The 20699-nt window shown below is 35.5% G+C and overlaps 4 protein-coding genes across 6 annotated transcripts; 2 read left to right on the top strand and 2 right to left on the bottom strand.

The window, feature by feature from the left end:
- Positions 1 to 440: 440 nt before the first annotated feature.
- LOC138135255 (D-beta-hydroxybutyrate dehydrogenase, mitochondrial) lies at positions 441 to 10917 on the top strand. The gene is made up of 4 exons (XM_069053954.1): positions 441 to 854; positions 2247 to 2570; positions 6349 to 6747; positions 10480 to 10917. The coding sequence occupies exons 1-4, from the start codon at positions 549 to 551 to the stop codon at positions 10633 to 10635; spliced, it is 1185 nt and encodes a 394-aa protein (XP_068910055.1). The 5' UTR covers positions 441 to 548; the 3' UTR covers positions 10636 to 10917.
- Positions 10918 to 13901: 2984 nt separating this feature from the next.
- Positions 13902 to 15140, top strand: LOC138135261 (DNA fragmentation factor subunit alpha-like). Its single transcript, XM_069053964.1, has 2 exons — positions 13902 to 14608; positions 14659 to 15140. The coding sequence occupies exon 1, from the start codon at positions 14006 to 14008 to the stop codon at positions 14567 to 14569; it is 564 nt and encodes a 187-aa protein (XP_068910065.1). The 5' UTR covers positions 13902 to 14005; the 3' UTR covers positions 14570 to 14608; positions 14659 to 15140.
- Positions 15141 to 15185: 45 nt separating this feature from the next.
- Ggamma1 (guanine nucleotide-binding protein subunit gamma-1) lies at positions 15186 to 15783 on the bottom strand. Its single transcript, XM_069053965.1, has one exon. It carries the CDS (start codon positions 15517 to 15519, stop codon positions 15307 to 15309), a length of 213 nt encoding a protein of 70 aa, XP_068910066.1. The 5' UTR covers positions 15520 to 15783; the 3' UTR covers positions 15186 to 15306.
- Positions 15784 to 15979: 196 nt separating this feature from the next.
- On the bottom strand, positions 15980 to 17977 carry LOC138135256 (ADP-ribosylhydrolase ARH3-like). 3 transcript variants are annotated; one of them, XM_069053955.1, is made up of 5 exons: positions 17791 to 17977; positions 17429 to 17661; positions 16888 to 17380; positions 16636 to 16828; positions 15980 to 16257 (listed from the first exon to the last, which is right to left on the bottom strand). In XM_069053955.1, exons 2-5 carry the CDS (start codon positions 17622 to 17624, stop codon positions 16057 to 16059), a joined length of 1083 nt encoding a protein of 360 aa, XP_068910056.1. In that variant the 5' UTR covers positions 17625 to 17661; positions 17791 to 17977; the 3' UTR covers positions 15980 to 16056. The 3 variants fall into 3 exon arrangements, with proteins under 3 accessions (XP_068910056.1, XP_068910058.1, XP_068910057.1); XM_069053957.1 differs by having other exon boundaries at positions 17429 to 17653; XM_069053956.1 differs by lacking the exon at positions 17791 to 17977 and having other exon boundaries at positions 17429 to 17779.
- Between the last annotated feature and the right edge of the window lie 2722 nt (positions 17978 to 20699).

Raw genomic sequence — 20699 nt, 5'->3', positions numbered from 1 at the left:
TATCGTGGAGCCAACACTTGAACCATTGGTTCCATCGTTTCAATCGCATCTGTTTATCAACAAAAATATTCAGGTCTTTTGTTCTCACATGTTTCTGAAGAAAAAGCTGCAATGATTAGTTCCAAGGATATGTCTAATTTTACGTCTGTCTTTACCACCGTGTTTAAGATAACAACCTTTTACACAACTCCTAACAAGATCATTAAGAAAACAATTTTTATAAGAGATATAGTTACGGTCAATTTGCTGCGTGCTTAGGTACTGCAACGGTTGCGTAACGCACCTCCCAACCTAGACCAACTAAATTTAGCTTGGCTTGCAACAAAGAAGTTCCTAGCGCCACCTCAGCATTGCACTTTCAATTTCGATGTGGATTGCACCGTGAAAAATTCGCCTCGATTGTGCGAGCGAGGACATGAGACACAGATATTTTCATAAAAGTTGGTGCACTGAAGCTGGCGCGTATTAAAATAGAAACGATCGCGAAATAGAATTTTGGCACATATTCCCGGGACTCCTTTCAGTCGATGTTAGAGCTTTCCTGAAACATGAGCGGCCCCTTCAAACGGCGGCCCTCTCTTAAGGCCCTTCCCAACGTGGGCCTGGTCAAGGCGGCGAACATACAGAGGAGGCAATCCGCCGTCGGTCTGAAGCCGATCAGCGTCTCCCAACAAGAAGTACCATGGGACGTGCTGGACAGGTGTTTGCTGCCGGTGATCTTCTGCCACGCCGGGGCCATCATCCTCAGCACGGTGCTCAACGCCCTGCACATATCTCAAGTCTCCACCCTCACGCTTTTCATATTCTTCGCCATCACCACCATTGCGGCCGTGCTCTTCTACCACAACCTGAAGGTAATAAAATTACACAGATCAGTTTTCGCTCCCGGAAAGAGTAAAAGACCCCCAAAAGGAACGGCGAACTGGAGGACCGCCAGTTGCGTAATTTGTTTGCAGAATTTAAAATCAAAGACGCCGAAGAACGCACCGGCTGCCAACTTCAAAGACATATCAAAAAGCAAAACAAATATTGACTTTGGCACCTCGATTATTATTGATTTTTGTGTGTTTCGCTTTACCTAGACACGAACTTTGGTGATTTTGCTGTATTTATAGAGCTTTCTTAGCCGTGGAAACATCAAATTGGCCAATTTTCACAACCCTAATGTTCACTTGCAAAATTCTAAAACCGTCATTATAAGGTTCATGTTCGTTAATTTTAATAAAGCGCCCACTCTCTGACCTTTACCTGTAACAAGATCCTTGTTAAAGAACAAATTGTTATTGCAAATCGTTTTTGGACAAAATTTTTAGTAAACAATCACAAAATGCACTCTCCTCGTTTTGATTTATTTTTACGCAATACTTGAGATTGGTAAACTAGGTTGTTCTCGTGAAAGAGAATTTCATTATGGCTTCAAAAATGATACGGGCGGAACGGATGCCATCCACCGGAGTCCCATAAAATGTTTTATTTATAGCCATATGTCATTTTAAAGATGTGTGTACTTTTTCACCCGTACGCTATTGCTCTTCGTTTATTATAAATAAATATTGGCAACGACAGCAGGATCGAACCCTCCTGCAGAAGAACAAGTTTGCGGCGTCTACGAAAACCTTCACAAATAAATGTTTCCGAGGTGCAAATATTTTTCCGCTTAATTTCCAATTTAAATATTTAAATTTAATTCGACAGAAACGGGTAAAATTGCTCTTATTTAAAAGAGGAAATTTTTGTTTTGAGACGCCCGAAACATGTGGGTGGTGTATATTTATGAGAAAATACGTGCACATTATTTGACCTTATTTTCATTTCGAACGGAGCCCACGCCGAAGAATCGAAAACGTTGGAAGCAACACAAAATCCAATTCGATACAACACAAGAAACTCCAACGAATTCAAATTAATTCAAGTTATATTTTAATACTTACCACTGCGATAAATGCTAATGAAAACTTTATAACCGAACAAATTTGATATGTATGTTTAGCTTTAAAATTTTTATGATTGGCGCATAGCCACTTTACATTTTAAATTTCTGCTTACATGAAAAAGGAAGTTTACCTAGATTCGTACATAAGTCACGTACATAACGTGTCAGCTTTTCTCTTTATCAATGGAATCATCGAGGCGTAATCTTAATTTCTCACACGGCACCTGTGAAATCGTCCATTCGATGTTGAACGCTGTTATTGGCGAATTCGCCTAGGATCGATCGATTTTCGAATTTTCCCGCTTGATTTCAGGTGACCGCAGCAGGAAAAGCTGTCCTGATAACCGGCTGCGACTCCCGCATCGGTAACGCCCTCGCCCGCCACTTGGACGAACAAGGATTCACCGTCTTCGCAGGATTCCAGAACGCTGCAGACAATCCCATCGCTGAAGAACTGAAAGAAGAGTGTTCCGGCCGAGTGCACGTGCTGCAGTTAGATGTCTCTTCCGAAACACAAATTCTAGCCGCGTCTCTCTACGCCGTCGAGCACCTTCCCGACGGAGCACCGGGACTTTGGGCTGTCATCCATGCTTCTTCGTGGGTAGCTCTCGGCGAAATCGAATGGATACCTCCCCAGGTGAAATATTGTGTGTAAAGAGAAAAATAAAAAAAAATCCCTTCAGGAAAAATCAAACGCTGTCATATAAATCAAAATAAAATATTCTAAGCTGACATAAAACGAGGAATTTCGTGTGGAAGGTAGAGGATATTATAGATACATATATTTTCACTGTCAAAAAATTTACTTTACGACGCGCTCTAATTTTATTTGACATAAAATAATAACTAAATAATTTTTCATCTAACATCAACAAATTTAATGGAGTCATAAAAGTAAATTACCTAATAATTGTTTAATTGAGATTTTTAAAAATTATTCCTGAGAGCGCATGTTATATTTTCTACTAAAAACATTGATAATGAAATTTCAAAAAATAATTTTGAAAAAGGTCAAATTAATAGTTATTTTTATATTAAGTGCGTGAAGAGAGTGTTTTTTGTGCATGAAAAGGTCTTTTACGCCGAGACGAAGGTCGAGGCAGTATAAGCCTTTGAATGCACAAAAACATCTTCACGCATGAAATATAAACAATATTTTTTCTATAATTGATTCAAAAAATTGAAATTAAAAATTCAAATTTTTGAAGGAACTCTGAAGTTTCAATGCAGTGTTGCTAGGTAACTAATAAAAAACAGTGCGTGAAGTGAAACACAGAAATAGTCGTGTGCGTGAAATCGCATTTCACACACTGTTTTGTATGGTTTCTATGGTTTCGATCTTACTAACAATGCAAAAAAAAATACACGTAAAAAAATGACCCACTTCATGCACGGATAACTATGCGTGAATTTCAATTTTTTGAATCAATTATAGAAAAAAAAAATTGAGTGTTTTTTACAAAAAAAAAAAAAAACAGTGAACTGCGATATCAATAATAATAATTAAAACAACGATCACGTTTTCAGTAAAATATCGTTGTCCAACGTAATTTGTGAGGATCAATGTTTGTTTTTGAAAACGACCTTTTTACAAGAATAAACACGATTGAATTTTTTCTTGTATTTTTTCGATATGTTGATATGAAGTTTCCATCAGAACGATACAGACAGGCCTCGGAATAATGTTTTTTTACGCACATATTTACATTAACGTCAAGTTAAGGAAGTAAATTATAAATTAAGCTCGAACGCTCCTTTCAGCGGATGTAATCCTGAGAAAAAAGTTGTTTTATTTATTATTGATCAATTTCTGGGATTTTCACGAAAACGCAAATGCCGAAAAAAATTTCTATTTCGTTAAAATACAAATCAACTATGTAGTGTTGCGTCAAACAAAAACAAAGTATTGCATATTTTATAAATATACTTGCAGAGACGCCAAACTGGCATTGCACAATGATTAACTGTCGCATGTTTACGCACATTGATACATCATTTTGGGGAGCTTTTAGAGCGATTTTATCCAATAATAAAATTCTTGGCAACGTAAAAATTAGTTTAATATTAGAATCTGCGCTAAAAACTGTGCTGCGATGGCGCGTTTATAGACTGCAGGACACGTTTTCCATTATCGGAAACCTTATCTTTGAAAGGAGAATGATGTCAAGGTAATTCGTGGAATAAAAATTCAGGATTTTTACCAAACCGAACAGACTGAAACGACTCGTGTGGGCAAAAATGCAATTAGTTAGAATCGAATCTTTTAGACAGAGTTCTACTAGGTATATAAAGTTTCCGAACGAACGAAGTTATTTTATTAATTATTATTAGAAACTTCGCTTAATAACTCGCTTCGCTTCACTCGGTCAACTCACTAGAAATTTAACGTTTGCAGATGCCGCCTCTATCTGAAAATAACAGAGTTTTACTGTATTAAAGTTTCACGAATCTTTTCTTCGGGAGTATTTTTATTCAATATTTCCCATTCTGTTTACCAGTGTGTTCAATTCTGTGCACGAAGTGTCATAAATTTTCCGTTGTTCTTCCTGAAAGTTTTCGAATAGAGCGAAGATTATTCAATGAGGAAAATCCGTTGTTTTCGAAGGAGAACAACACGTTTCTGGATAATTTTGATTATAGATGTGATACGGGTTGAGTTGGAACGCGTTCTGACAGGGAGACACGTCTGTTTTTGATATGTGTAATTAAACTAATGAAAACTGGAATAATTTTCATTACAAACAATCCATTAGGCAAGTTTCTTAAGTGTCCTTTCAACGGGCGCCCTAACAGCTAATTTAATACACTCCAAAGATGAATTTTCTTATAATGTAATTACGTGATCAGTGGGATGTAAAATTCGAAAGCAATGTAGCGAGAGGGAAGGAAACGAAAAAATAAAATAATTACAGTTTTATTAACATTTGTTGCCAGTCTCCATTTTCTCGAAAATCTCATTGATATTTTTACAAGTTCCATTTGGCGTGAATTTAATAATAGAATCATTCAACGTCTGTTTATAATTCTAGCAGCTTTTCACCGCTCGTCATTTTTAAATAAACAGTTAAATTAGTGGGGCTATTTATTTTCTACTTAAATAAACCCCACGAATTAACATAATAAATTTCAAATGGACTGAATTAAAATAAATTGACATAAAAATCTAAACAAACATTCCACTCATTCCGCAATACATCTCGTATGTTTCTGGAAAAAGTTTCACATGTGCTTTTTAACCTTCTTACGTATGTCTATCTATATCCAGATTCCTTTGTGCGTTCATGCAAATGATCTGAAAAAGATTTGGCAGGATCACGCTTTAGGATCGGGAACGCGATCCGTATTTCTTCCTGTACCATTTGAGCTTGGATACGTAACAGTCTCAAAGCTCACTCCATGCAAAAACCGGACCGTGCTTATCTATTTCGATTCAATAACGATGCTCTCGTCATAAGTCCCTTAAATGTTGTCGTCTTTATTTTATATCGAGGCGTATAAAAGCCACAAAAGACAATGTGCGGTGGATGATCATAAAAAGACACAGAGCTTTCTGCGGGGTTTTGCTTTGTGTATCTTCTTCTCAAAACGAGAAAGTGGCGTAACATTAAATTCCGGAATAGATTTTGTTGTTATGGCGCAGCTTTCGTATCAAATGTATTCGAAAACCATTACTGAAATAATTAATGACGGAACGGATATTAATTGTTATCAAGTTTACGTAACTCCTACAACTCTGGAAATTTTGGTCGAAATGTTTGGTGAATTTAATAAAGCCTGACATTTAAATAATCTCAGTATTAATTATAGAAGACGTAAATGTCAGACAAAAGTGGAATTATCTGCGGCCACTACTTTTATGAGATCATGATGTGAAAAAACCCATAAAAGACCTTATTCTCCTTTGAACTGTCCCACCACAGGTGATGTAATTTTTACGAAACTGAAAATCTAAATTTTATTAATATATTACCTATACTTATACCTCCGGTGACATTTAATCGAACTTTACGATTTTATAACGCTTGTCGAAGCACATTTCTCGATAGCTTAACACTGATGTCCTTAAAAGTTTTAAAATTAATATAAAATCTTCGACCCAAGTCGGAACAAGTGTTGGAGCAAAGCGACGCTTATTTATTAAATCGTCCTCACAGGTGAATTCATGTTTCGCCGAGGTACTCCCCCTAACCCACCCTTCTTCTCCTCAGCCCCTGAGTAATTGTTTGTTGTTTCGATAATTGAATATTCCGGTTCGCGAATTCCATTACGTCAGAAATCTCCAGAGCTTAAACTCATCTCACCTGGCATCGAATAAACGACCGCATAACCCGTTTTATGTCGTCTCAATCTCCCTTAAAAAATTGTCGAAACACGCTTTTATGCGCCATCTTTTATGTTTATTCGCGTCGTTCCAGGTCATCAAAAAAGCGACAGAGATCAACCTTCTCGGCCCCACCAGAGTGACCCAGGTGATGCTGCCTCTAATTCGCCGAGCCCGCGGCCGCATCATCATGATGTCGTCCGGCCTGTGCAAAGTCGCCTCCCCCGTCAGGGGTATCCATTGCGGTCTGCTGGCGGCCATCGAAGCCCAGGCTGAATGCTTGCGGAAGGAGTTGAGGAGCCGCGGCGTGGATGTGGTCGTGGTGGCACCTGGAGAATTCACCGCTGGCAATTCGTGGTTGTCCGATCAAGTTATTCTGGAGCAAGCTAGAGATATGTGGGCGCAGCTGTGTCAGGAGCAGAAGATCGAATACGGAAAGGATTACTTCGAGACTGCGGTCAGGAGCTTGGAAGCGAAATACACAAAATGCCAGGTTTGTACGACCTCGATATTCAAATCAGGCGATATTGACAGGAGCGACGAAATTATGTAATGGAAGAAGAATTCGTGATCCGCTGTGCCGCATTAGATGATTAAAGCGCGCGGTTAAAAGCTTCTCGTAGATGACTGTTGACATTTGACGCATCAAAAACAATTCATTTATTACCGCCCTCGTACACCACAAAGGATCTCTAATTTATCGAAAGTCTATTACTCATAATTAATTTGACCGACAACCGGCTCTGCAATCATTACTTTTAATTACTACTCCTGGCATTATGGCGCGACCTCCGTAATAAATATTGGCATCACGGGGTGCTAATTCATTTACGTTAATTGCAAACGACAATTTCATCTTTTTGCTACAGTTTTGGGAAATCTTAAAAATGGTGCCATTCAGACCGGAACTAATAACGTAAATGTAACGGAAGCAAAGTGCCAACGCATGATTTTAAAACCGACGTACACGACACATTTTCAAGCGAAACATAAAATGCAGTGAAGAATTTCTGCAGCGCTCACAATTTAAGGACGGTATAAACGTCAATTCTCCCTGATTTATTTCCAGTGTTTTTGATTTGATTTTCTATTGATCCGGGTAATTTACTACGTGTTTTGAAGGCATTTCTTAGATTTATTTGTTTTCTTGTCAACACAAAATGCACGTTACGTTCACAGATTACGTAATAAGCAACGTGGATAACACAATAAAATTGAAACATTTGTGAACGGGCAATTTCTAAAAAGTGAGATTTAATTGGTCTCTGTTCGGAAATTCAGATTGATTTTAAACGAGACTCTAATAATAATTTTTAAAATGAAGTAAAGGGCATTTTACGCTATTGGACAAGATTGATTTATACCTACACGTTGTTCGAAAATTAATGTTTCTGATCAGTAAAGGTGTTTGAAAAAAACTTTTTAGGCATTATGCATTTTTTTTGACAATAACTCACCTCAGTGTATTGTGAAGAACCTGGTCAAAACTGTTTTCGTGGGCAAAATACGTAACAAAAGTCAACTATTCGTTAATAGTACAATAATACAATATAGTACAAATTGGAACGGACAAAGGCAAATAAAAATCAGATCCATCGCTTGTAATTTGTTTATTTTATTAGACATTACATAAACCAATGTTTAATTAAACTTTATTGTTATACAGTTTTTATCGCATCATGAAAACATCACAGTGTAGATACGTATTTAGATAGGTAAGGATAAATTTTTATTTCCAACAATACATGTAACGACTTTATTGCTGGCATTTAAGAAGTTTGAAAGAAAGTTATTACTCGCTGTTATTTTCTACTCGGGTAGAAAATTGTCTTTGTAGGTTGAAAGAAAACGTCTAAATTCGTGTTTTTTTAATATTCATTTTATTTTCTTCTCTTATATTTGGCGATATGCATCCAGCTCCGTATCATTTTAAACATACATAATTTCAACTCGCACGGACTGAAGAACATGACAAATTACTATTAAATACAATATTATTGCCATATCCATAAACAGATTTTCGCAAAAATATTATTGTTTCATAATTTTTGTACAAAAGATAATTAATTGTTATAAGTAAAATAGTATGCATACCTCGGCGAAATGTTTCATTCCTGCCTCGCTCTTTAGCTGACCGCGGCACTTCACGCCTGGACCATTTGTCCATCCCTCGGCAGTAATAAAACATTTTATTTACTTTACATATTCTAGTATTATTTTGAAAAAACTATTACAGACACACAGCATTCTTCCGCTTTCATTAGAAAAATTATACAGGGTATTTCACGAGTGATAATGAGCCCGACGCGATTGAAAAGGCAACCCACAATACATTTCCAAAGTTAACGTGGATTTTTGTTTAGATTTAAAAAAACATAAACATGGTTAGCGTTGCAGTTTCGTAAATTTTGACATAAATTTCATTCGTTTGGTTAAATGAAATTGTGAAAAAACGAAGAGAAATTTTGAAAACGTCAGTCAATTTGACGGCACTTATTTTGGATCAAGCCAAAATAAAATATACGAAACAAAACAGTGTATGTTTTTTTAATGTTTTTTGTAAATTTTAGCCCCGTTAATATCGGGTGTTTTTTTTACATTTCACCTCATAGTAGGCGTTGAAGAGTCGATTTTGAACGCACTATACAGGTTACGGATCACGGATCAGCTACGTTTTACACGAGTGGTGCGTTCACAATCGACACTTCAACGCCTACTACGAGGTAAAATTTAAATAGATGTCATGAATGTCATAATATCTTCAACAATTTTAACGTTAGAACCTAGATATTTTTGTAAGAGTGTCTAGGGCTCGGAATCTACCACCGGTTAAAGTTTGTATGATAATATATCCTGTATTTTGCGAATATAACATCGTTAATGAAAAAACAAAAAATACAAACAGAATATAAGAAACTTGTTGTCCTCGGGCAGTTGTGTAGTTCCCCGCTCGTACGTATGTGCATGTAAGATATATGAGATATGATATGTACTCAGCAGGAGTTGTACACAATTAATTTGCAATGTCGAAGATGATATTCTAGAAATGAGCGATACTAGGAAGACATGAAACTTCGTTTAACTTTACCTCCACGTTCCCGCAATAATGCTGAAACTTAAAGTAACACGATACTGCGTAACTAACTTCAAAGGTCGTTTTAATTTCGTTCAATCTCGTATATAGGTATTTCTAACTGGAGTAAATCTGAGATTCCCGGGGAAAGAAAAAACGATAGACACATAAATCCATAACTGTATAACAGTAGGATTTTCAGGGCTTTCAGCCCGAACTCGCTAAATAACTCACCTCTTTTCGACCGAAAGTTAACTTTATGAAACACGAATTTCAGATAATATTTTCAACAAAATTCGCACCCCGAGTTTATCCTGTTAATCCTCGTTTGAAAAGAGCTAATTAAAGATGATGTGAAACATTTTTGTTCACAGTTAAAATGCCTCGAATTTTCCATAACCCGTCGAAATTCAAATTAATTTTAAACTGCACAAACTTCCAATAATCTTGAATGTACGCGTGGGGGGTAAAATCATTATACCTCACAGCTTTCCTGGAGCGTGTTTTCACGACACTAAATTAAACACTGGCTAATCAATATTCACCATAAAAAAATTTTGGCAGGTAGGCGACGAATCGCATTTCTTTAACGACGTCGGTAAAAATTTCCATTTTTCTTGTTTTCCGGCAGATCCAAAAATAATTCCGGCTAAACTGTCTTCATCCTAGCAATAAAACTTCCGATCCACAACAACATTCGTCAATGTTTGGTGTATTAGAAACGACAATCTTGAGATGAAGACGTAGAGAAAAGAAAAATATCTCCGGATAAAACCATTATTTCCAGACCTGTCAGACATTTCTGGAATAATAAGCGTCCGTGCACCTGTTCACATGCACAACAACGTCGACAATTTGCAAACCTCCGGGAGTCATGAAGTTCGCCAGACTTCTCCGTTCTAATGGATTTATGTAAAATTTTAAACGGCATAGACGTCCCAGCGGAACTAAAAAAAGGACTCATCTCTTTAAAATATACACTCCGGAAAAAACAGGATATTGCTATTTTATTTTTTTAGACGATGCGGTGGTGGTGTAAATAAAAAAGCGCGCTTGCGGCTGAAGCTTCGTGATATATTATGATTGATGAAGCATTTGTGCATTGTTTTAAACGTTATTTTTACAGTTTTTATTGGTGTATTTAATTTACAGGATGCCGATTTATCTCCTGTACTTCGTGCCTTGAACGATTCTATTATTCGCACGTTCCCGCTTGCAAGATACACCCCTGTGACCCGCCGAGAAAAAATTCAAGCCTTCATCGCCGACCACTTCCCGAGTTCTTTCTACGACATCATCTACTCCTAAAACAAGGACCACGGCAGAAAGTCTTATTAGATTTTATTTTTGTCAACTGTAGCATATAATACAGTTTCATTTTGTAAGTAGACTAGTAACCTTTTACAAAACTGTTGGTAGCGAACAAATTCGTTGTAATTATTTCGAACAAATCCATCCATCTCGTGGGATTTGTCAGTATAAACGTGCCGAGATTAATGACAAGGACGGCGTTGTACATTAAACTGAGCTATTTATGCCGCAAAAACGAACATGTGATTTTCCTATAATCAATAAATAATTTATATCGAACCAAGTTTTATCTTTTCCCTCGTGCTCAACTAACAACCCAAACTTGAAACAAATTACGAAGTTTAATAGTGTTGGGGATTGAATTTTAATTATTCACAACATTGTTAGCATGGATGGCGCTTGACATATGCTAGTGTCAGTAAATTTCGGTCTTGCTTGATGGAACATAAATGCTTATTCAGCACACGAGTAATTACCAGGGTGGAGTACAGGAGGACTGTCGTCACGAGATTAACTTGCGCCCCATGTTAAAAGTTTTCGTCTCATCCCAAAACTTTACCGCCGAAATTATTATTATCATCTTTAATTATCTGCGTCCTAGAACTGTTCTTTTGAAACTGTACTCGGCGCACTTTTGTCGAGCGGTCTCCTTAATTTAGTTATTCATGATATGTTCCTCCAAAGGCCAACTGTACGTGTACCACTTTTCCTGCAGTGAAAGTTCAAAAACAAATCAACGGAGTCTCTTCAAAGCTGCCAAAAGAACTTTTCTTAACAATGCAGTTAATTATTACAATCTTGGATTGTACGAGATCGTGTTGGCTGGAAAATAATTAATTAATCATTTTCAGCAAACAATGTTGGAGTTGAAGAGTTGTTTGAAAAAAATTAGGATAAAGTTTGCTTTATAATACCCCCGATTATCAAATTCCACATCACGAACGACGTCCTTATGTACATTTAGCAGCGTCTACGGCACCGAACAAAATTCCATCAACGACCTGTCCTTTATCTCATTTCACATTCCCAGAAAATATCATTTTGAAGTTATAGAAAGTCCAAAGATAACAAAAAATGATACGTGCCACTAACAAGCGACGGAATGTTGGATGTGAAGTTTATATGAAAACGAACGTAACAGTTGTCTTCTTAAAGTGATCGAATTAAATAAAAATAAGAATGTGAGGTTATATCGCAAATTTGGGAGAGTGACATTTGAGAAAGTTGTTTGAAGAATCTTAGATTTTCCAAGACTTTGACTTGGAACGACGGACAAACTAAACTAATTAATGTTATCTTGTGGTAAATTTAAACCCGACATTCCTCGAAATCACAAGGAAATCTCCAGAATGTCTTCAGTTACCAGGATTCATTTTGGCGAAGCTAAAATAACATTTATTCGACTGTACTCTCACTCTCTGTCAAACGAAATTTCAAGGACTCAACCCTACTGCTACTGAATTTCGAACGAGATGATTACAGAAACAATACGAACACAATTTCAATAGTAACCCAAAAGCTCTCACATGAATATTGTCATTGCTCAATCTCATTATCTTGCTTTGGAACGAGCCACTCGGAGAATGTTTTCGCTGAAATTTGCGTTTCTACAAAAATATAAAAGTGGAGATTTCAGTTTCGTTATTTTCAGTCAATGTATCATTGAAACTTGTAACCACACAATTAAGTAGACAAACAATGTGTTATGTCATTTATAGCTTCTCTTGAATAATTAAACTGCTGACTGCCAAAACCAACACTATCAATACCGAAGTTTAGTCATGTTTTGTCATTTCCTGAAAATTTATGGATTAGTTTCAGACTTGCGGGAGGAAAATGTATGTTAGGATCTAGCGAGAATCGGAACAGGACACATTAATAAAGCCGAAATAGAATCTCAGCGGGCCAATTCTTCCTCTATGGAAGGAAGGAGTTTTACTACCGTTATGCTAATAGTTCAGTACCTGAAATTCAAAGGTTTAATTTCTGCAGACGCGCAATCTTCAATAATTCGCTTTTACAATTTCGATGTGTTCGATCGTCGCAACCGATTTCATTTTCTCCGCTTCGTAAAAAATTTATATTTATTTTGCAGGTTCCTTGCTTCAAAGCATATCCATTACTTTGATTCCCTGAGGTAAACGAGGTTTGTGTGCGGGGACAAATGTTATTTTCACTGCTAAAACAACAAATGAAAATTTATTACAAAATTACTTTCGCACCAAAACTCATCATACCTAATTATCCTGATGACAGTGAAACAACTACAAATACAGTAATTTTGCTATGACAAAAAGTTAATCCGTCTTAACCATAAAAACAGAAAATTGCGCTGCGGCTTCTTCCACATAATGAAATGGCAGATTAGAATGAACACGATATGACAGTCATTTTGTAGGTATTTAATTACATTTTTTTTGCTTTGCTGTCGAGTCTTCAGTTAAATTCTTATTGTCCCGGAGTAATTTATCACGACAACAATATCGTTATACAGCCCAAAAAAATTAATTGTTCCATATTGTTTGAACATAACCGCGCTATGAAAAGAAAATTAATCACCGGGGGAGCGTGTACAAAATTGAGACAAAAAGCAATTATTGGAGAAAGCGGTTTAATCTCGTTTTTAATATCTATCTAATCCTCTCCCGCCATGTCTTATATCTAACTTCGGAAAAAATCACACCGAGTTTCTTCAAACCTAATAACAGTTTGCAGTGATCACACTGAAACTCATCTTTCGTTAATTAACGAAGAACTAAGCGAATTAAGTTAAATGAACGTCGCAGGTCTTGCTTAAATATTCCACATGGACCGGCGTGTTATTGTTCGTTTTTGTGTCTGGAAAGGTCTAGGATGTTCAGAGCCGGAACTAGGCAATATATTGTCCCCGTACCCAAAACCTTTAATTTTTAAAGTAAAGATTATTTGGAGAGTTTATTACTGTTCTCAAAGATAGGAAACGACCGAATTTTCAGGTATAATTTAATGTAGGATCAAGACGCAATTTTTGTTTTTTATTTTTTGACGAGTTTTTAAAATGGCAGAAAGGATTTAAAATGATATCAATTATTATATCCATCCTGGAGATGTTTGGTGTATTTTTTCGATTTAAAAATGATGTTTCATAAGTTTCTATAGTTGCGCAGGAATGCATAATATTCGCAGGGGCATCTCAAGTTCGGTCCTGTCTCCTACTATTGATCGAACTACATGACCGGACTTGACCCTTTGTACGCCATGCGCACAGGCAACCAGTCATACAGTCATGCATGTATAGTCGTAGTTAGGGCGGCAACCCCATTTCAAACAAAGAATCGGTACAGTTCGCACACGACTCCCTTTTAAATGTAAACAGTGGTCACATACAATGGAAGATACAAGTATTCCACAAGGCAAACCTTTCAAAATCACCGATTCAACGCGAGAAACGAAAAAGGGGGTTGTCGCCGCTAGTCTCGAGGACCTAACCTCAAAAGTCATCGAAAAGTTAAACGTATCGGGCGAGATAACCGTCGTCCTCGAAATAGACGGCACCGAAATCGACGACGAAGAATATTTCGCCACACTAGAGCCGCATACAAGTCTTATGGTGTTGAACGGTGTTCAAAAGTGGCTGCCGCCGGCGCCTCCATGCCGCCTCTCCAACGACCAAACCGACGACGGCAAAGGAGGCGCCGAACTAGCCGGACTCGTTGGTAAACTAAAACACAATTTATGCCACGTATCTTTGCTCGGGGGCGCGGAGCTGGAATTGCTCAGTGATATGGACCCTGATTCTCTTGTGGACATAACCTTTCCTGATAAAATTTTTCTTGAGCAACTGAAAGAGGCGTCAGGGAGATTTCTGAGTGAGAAGCGGCAAGCGCAAGATGCCATGGATTTATTGAGGCTTTACCAGGAAAAGGAGGCAGAGTCTGGGGAGACCAACTGATCCATAATTGATGATGTAATGGAAATCCCTTTCTGAAATGTAAGTCGGTTTTTTGCCGCTGCGATGAGTGTGATCTTTCTTGTTCGTAGGGTTGCCTCACATACCCCAAATATTTGAATAAGACTGATTTGCCAATAAATTACTGTCCTGGCATAACCCGATTGCTCAATCACCGCACAGCCACGTTTACATTAACACCAAGCAACGTTGGTAACACAAAAATTCTAACAACGCAACAATAGGACTCTTTCACGATAAGGGCACGTTTCACAATCCTACACATTATATTCACTCCCACCTTGTATAATTCATGTTATACAACAAGTTCATGTTTTTAATAAAAAAACTCTTATTAGTGAATTAAGCATGTTACCTTAGCTGTGATAAATCAACTGTAGTTCATAGAACTTGACTTTTTGAATTAGTAATATCCCTGTTCAAAATTCACTAACAAGAGAAATGTCTCATTCATGTCGTTTTACTATAAACTTATTGATAATTTTTACTATGTAAGCTGGAATATAATAACCCTATACTTGTATACAATTTAACAATAAAATTTAGTTGTTAACGTCTTTTTTGATTATCCCCACCTCCCAAAAAAAAAAAAATCGCCTTACAATAATTAATTTATTAATACAACTGATTACAAACTTAGATTACACATAGCAATACATGAAGACTTAATGTTATTTAAATGAGAAAGCTCTTACACCTAAACATCGACGTGTCGCAATTTACAAGAGAGTGCAGGGTGCTTTCTCCCTGAAAGGATTGACGCGCTGACTGGAGAAGCCCACAAGAAGACAATCATCTTGCTCATGTTCAGTGATGTATTTAATAATATCCGCCACAGCTAACGACACTGGTAATCGTTTAATTGCAGCTTCGCGCCTAAGCTGCTCGGTTGTAGCGCGTTGTTGTTGCAGATTTGAGACAACCATGTCCATTAAAGCTGTATCTGATAGGCCTATGGTGGCAGAATGTAGGTAAAACACTGATTTAAAAACTGGGCGCGGCTACAAACACCGCACTAAAATGCACAAAAAGGTATGCGAAGATGTTAACACTGCGACAATGAACTCGTGAGAACTGCAATGGGAACACAATTAACGCCCAGGAAGTCGATGTTTATCCACTCTGTACCTTTGTCTACGATCCCTCACGCAACTGTCAAAATTTGACGTTTCAGAGTTTGACCGTTCAAGAATTCGTATGCGTCGGTCACATCCGCTCTGTTTATGCCAGGAGGTCACCTGATTTAAAACGACCAATCGAAAAGACTAGTAATATAATGCACCAATCAAAGCTGTTTTGAGTATAGGCGGGGTATTTAAAAAAGCACAGTAACTTCCTGTCATCATTACTGTGCCGATGAAAATAGTATTAATAAAAATAAATGCACGGCGATTGAATTATAAAAATTACATTTTTATTATGTGCAAAGAAATAGGTATAAAACACAATATTGTTGAAACATAGGACGTTTACTTGACACAAGCCGCATATAAATTGTCGGCCATTTCAATAATTTCTTGGTAACCTTCACATTGTTTGCCCATGTATTTATTAACAGCTTCCTCGCCCATATATGCTCCTGCAATAGCACCTGCCATACATGCAATTGTATCAGTATCTCCACCCAAAGTAACTGCATATTGAATAGTTCTTCTGAAGATGTTGTTATTCTGAAATAATATATTGTACAACTAGTTATGAAAGTCATACGTTTTTTCATGAATTTGCAGTTTGATTAACGAGGTCGGAGCCCGAGTTAATCAAGCAAATGAGTGAAAAAAGAGACTTTCATAACATGTTGTACACGACATTTTTTTGCAAGTTGAGAAATTGGCCTAAGATTGATGTAAAATAAAAAAGCAAACAAAAATGCATTGCAGGTATTCTTTGACAATGAATTGAACAAAATGATTTAAAAAAGTACTTTCATTACATTTTTTCATTAAAAAAAGTACTACTTTCATTACTTCTCGTTGAAAAAAAGTCAACTTTCATAATCAATGTGCAAAAAAATTACACATTTTCGTTTTATTAATTAGTGGACTCACATTGATCGTGGGAATTTCATTGAGTGCCCTTAAAAAGCAGTAAATGGCAGTGGGGACTGATTCATAAGCACCAATAGAATTTCCCAAATTTTGTGCCACTTCTTCATCTAACTCGTCGTGATATTTTATGTTAAGAAAAGATTGGACTGTCTTCATTTTATCCTCGTACGGATTAAAATCGTCAATGCCAAGTCTGTAAATATGTATTTATTATTCTAGCAATTCACGCCTCTGCTTAAGAACAAAATTCACCCATCATCATTCTCTTTTTCTACTGCTCTTATTTTCTTAATAATTTCATTTGAAAATTCTTCAGGTTTTATCAGTTCCTTACAATCATAAAATAAAGCTTGATGGACAGCTATGCATTGTAAAACAGCACCATTAACCCCCAGAGTATTAGTATGTGTGATTTGTGTTGATTTTTTTGCTGTATCAATCATAGCTTCATAATTGTTATAAAAATATAAGGCAACGGGGGCTATCCGCATTGCACCCCCGTTGCCAAAAGAACCGCTTCCTGAAAACTGTTCACTGGCTGGTTTGTAGATATCATCGAACTTTGATTTTCTCAGTTTACTAAATACGTCAACGACACTTTGGCCATATCCGCGATTTGGTTCTGAAAAATATTCCTTAACAAATAATTTCGCCATGTATTTATAATCGACTTCAGGTTTATCAATAAGACACTTTGCAACAGACTTCATCATTGCCGTATCATCTGTGTAACATCTAATAGGCCCTGAAAGTTTCTTTTAGTGATTTTCGTAAATGACAACAAAAAATTCACCTTTTAATTCAGGAGATTCCAAGGTATCAAAATATTTCTGAATAATTATTTTATCACCTGATGTCACCCTATCACCTTCGTACGGGGCACCAAGACAATCGCCCAATAGTGATCCCAGTAAAGAGCCCCTGAACTTACTTTTCAATAAATTGATATCGATTTTCGACATTTTGATGTGTTTTATGATGTTCGACATAAAAAAATATTGCGGTAAACCAACTTAACCTAAAACACTGTATTCTGTTGTATAATGTAAATAAAAATAAACTTTGGAAAAAATCTGCATAAATTTAGAACTAATGTTTATCTGAATTATGTAACAAAATGTTAACGTAATGGAGTCAAATTAATTTGCAATTTACCTATGCTAACAAACCCAATCATCGTTACGGCGAAAAGTAATGGAATGTAGAACGAGTGGAATTAAAAAATCTTTCAAGAATCTTTACAATTATTAAAAGTAAAGTTAAAAAGTAAATTTGAAAAAAAAAAACAAACAAAAAGGCCCTGTTTTTCTGTATTTTTGCACGAATCTAACAAATCTTTTAACATGTGATCTGTGTCTTTTAAAGGAGAATTATAAGTATGTATAAAATATGATATTTAACAATAGTATTTAATTGTAAACAAATACTGTTTTTTCTGTTTTTTTATTTTAAAAATATTAAAGGAGAAATTGGCAATATCATTGAAAATTGATTTGAAAAGGAAAAATGTTTTCCGCAGGATTGTTATTGTCGTGTATTTTGGGTTGCATACAGGTCAACACTTTAAACAGTTAAATAATGCGTGATAATAAATTATCAATAACAATTAATTTTTGTCTGATTGGAAAAAAGAGACGTATGTACTTTTTGCGCATTATTAGTTTTGAAACATGCCCATAATAAAATTATTGGAACTTATTTTTGTTGCCACACAAAATGGTGAATGCGTGAATAGAAAAATTGTTATTGGGAATTGTTTTATACCGGACACTGATTAATCTGCACGTGATGTGTCATTATCATCTGTAATATCACATTTCTGGGAAAGCCTTTGAAACCAACAACAAAGTGCAGTCTCAACGAATATGAATAAAATAAAATTTTGTTTTATTTTAGAAATAATTGTAGTTCAATTTGTGAATATATTTCTTATCACCTTGCCAAGTAAATGTTGTGGACTTGGTAGATGACATCATGTTATTGACCAAAATACAACATTTCGACTAGACAATGGCGATGTTTCTGTGAACAACAGATAACAAAATAAATTAAGAGAAATATAATTATGGTGTATGCCACCATATAAGTGCTCGCCTTGAAAAAAATATTCGTCTAGAAAGTTCCACGTCACTACGGTTCACAAGAAATTTATTTTCAAAACGTTCTTGGCACAATAATGCTCAAATTTCAAATCTAAAAATAAAATCTTGTAAATCAATTTTTTAATTTATCAGCACTATAAAATAAATAATTCTGTCAATAATGGTGTGTTTTTTACTATATCTATGTAACACATTGTTAATCAAATATTTACCCATAAAAAATAATAGAAAACGAAAGTTCCATAATTGTATTATATTGATAAATATAAATTAAAAGACATACTGTCCAGTGATCATTCATATTATTAGTTTTTTGCTGTATGGAGTATTTTTTATTTGTGAAATAAGTTTGGAATTATCTCAAAATGAAGATATTTTTTTCTCTTTGGAACATTTCCATTGAGTTAAAAAACATTAAAGGCAGTACAGGGTACAGGTATATTCGAACAAGTAGATACTATATCGAGTGTATTTTTTTTATCACGGACGACTGTTAAGCTTGCACAACACAACAATAGACGAATAGAAAAGTACTTGAAATCAACAGTTCCATTAGCTGCTCCACGAAAACAAAAAAATAGAGTTGTACTGAACACTATCTACATCTTGAATCTGTCACGTATTACAGATTAGGTAAAATATTAAACATGTTCATTTCCTATCATTAAATGTAATTTAAAGTAGGTAGGTACATTTTTATTATTTTAAACACCTGCAAGACACTCTTTTTATTTATTAAAATTTGTAATGGAAATTATTATCTAGATGGATTGTATCATACAAGATCAGTTACGAGCAAGAAGCTATTAGATCTATTATTACAACGGGTAACGGTACTTTCCATGATGATTAATTTACTTGGAAAATTTGCAACACATTAAAAATCACGTCAATATACAAGGTTTTAATGAAAACTAAAGATGTTTCGTGATCAAGATCGCGATCGTAGAGACTACCTACGTTTATAATAACCAGTAAACGAAAACACATCTGTAATGTAGAGTAAACACCTAAAATGAATTTGCCTAAAAAAACAATTGCGATAGGTATATCATGATTTCACACTATGTACTATTGTGCAATTTTCAGCAAGTTTAAAAAACAAATACATTATAATAACAATAACGCAAGCAAGACAATCAGTATTGATACTAATTAGATTAGGATGCTGAATAAGCCATTTTTACAGCACATTGTACTAATTACCGTGCCTTGTAAAAATAACTTGATACCTTTTACAACTCCAAAATCAAAAGTTAATACTTTGTTATTTGTAATAGTTTATTTAAGATAATGAATATGGTTAAGAAGGATGGGTTCATTTTTACAAACCTTTACAACGCCATTGTTTTCCTTTTTTGATCACATTTAAAAAATGAACTTATGACTAAATAGGTATATTAAATATTATACAAGATTGATACAAAAATGTATATTAATGAAATAAAACAGATTGCAATTAATCGAACATCTGTTTATTTAGGCTAAATACTCAAAAACAAATTATAAAATACATTAACAACTTCTTTTGTCTTTTTTGTCGTTTAATTTGGTTACGAAAAAATTATCTTAGTCCGTGCTAACTGTCGCCACTTTTTTTTATCAGTTTAACACAATGTAGTTGCATTGGGTGAATGCCTTCTGCCTATCAGATTAATCAACATCAGCACCTTGAATTGTTACAAAATTTTGTACTTATATTTGTATTTAAAAAAAAATATATGCATTTACTCGTACTTACTTACATCATATGTAATTTGCACCATTTAATTAGTTTTGCTGTTATGAACGTTTTCTTAATTCTTTACGTGTAAATTCGAATAATTGCGACGCATCTTCTATCTCGGTACATTAAATCCCGTCTATTTTACAACAGTGAAAAGGGCGACTATTGGATAGGGTCAACTACACCTTGATGGCCCATTAGCAGCACGATATTGTTATTTTCGATTAAAAATGCCC

Source organism: Tenebrio molitor, chromosome 7 (assembly GCF_963966145.1).
Source record: "Tenebrio molitor chromosome 7, icTenMoli1.1, whole genome shotgun sequence".
Classification (NCBI taxonomy): domain Eukaryota; kingdom Metazoa; phylum Arthropoda; class Insecta; order Coleoptera; family Tenebrionidae; genus Tenebrio; species Tenebrio molitor.
Note: the sequence above shows the minus strand (reverse complement) of the source record. Positions and strands in the feature narration are given on the sequence as shown.

Excerpts from the sequence above, each read along its gene's own strand:
- LOC138135255 (XM_069053954.1), top strand. The coding sequence starts at position 549 with ATGAGCGGCCCCTTCAAACGGCGGCCCTCTCTTAAGGCCCTTCCCAAC. Across the intron at positions 855-2,246 it reads TCTTCTACCACAACCTGAAG|GTGACCGCAGCAGGAAAAGC; the intron begins GTAATAAAATTA and ends GCTTGATTTCAG. Across the intron at positions 2,571-6,348 it reads TCGAATGGATACCTCCCCAG|GTCATCAAAAAAGCGACAGA; the intron begins GTGAAATATTGT and ends GCGTCGTTCCAG.
- LOC138135261 (XM_069053964.1), top strand. The coding sequence starts at position 14,006 with ATGGAAGATACAAGTATTCCACAAGGCAAACCTTTCAAAATCACCGAT.
- Ggamma1 (XM_069053965.1), bottom strand. The coding sequence starts at position 15,519 with ATGGACATGGTTGTCTCAAATCTGCAACAACAACGCGCTACAACCGAG.
- LOC138135256 (XM_069053955.1), bottom strand. The coding sequence starts at position 17,624 with ATGTCGAACATCATAAAACACATCAAAATGTCGAAAATCGATATCAAT. Across the intron at positions 17,381-17,428 it reads GGAATCTCCTGAATTAAAAG|GGCCTATTAGATGTTACACA; the intron begins GTGAATTTTTTG and ends AGAAACTTTCAG. Across the intron at positions 16,829-16,887 it reads GAAAAAGAGAATGATGATGG|ACTTGGCATTGACGATTTTA; the intron begins GTGAATTTTGTT and ends ACATATTTACAG.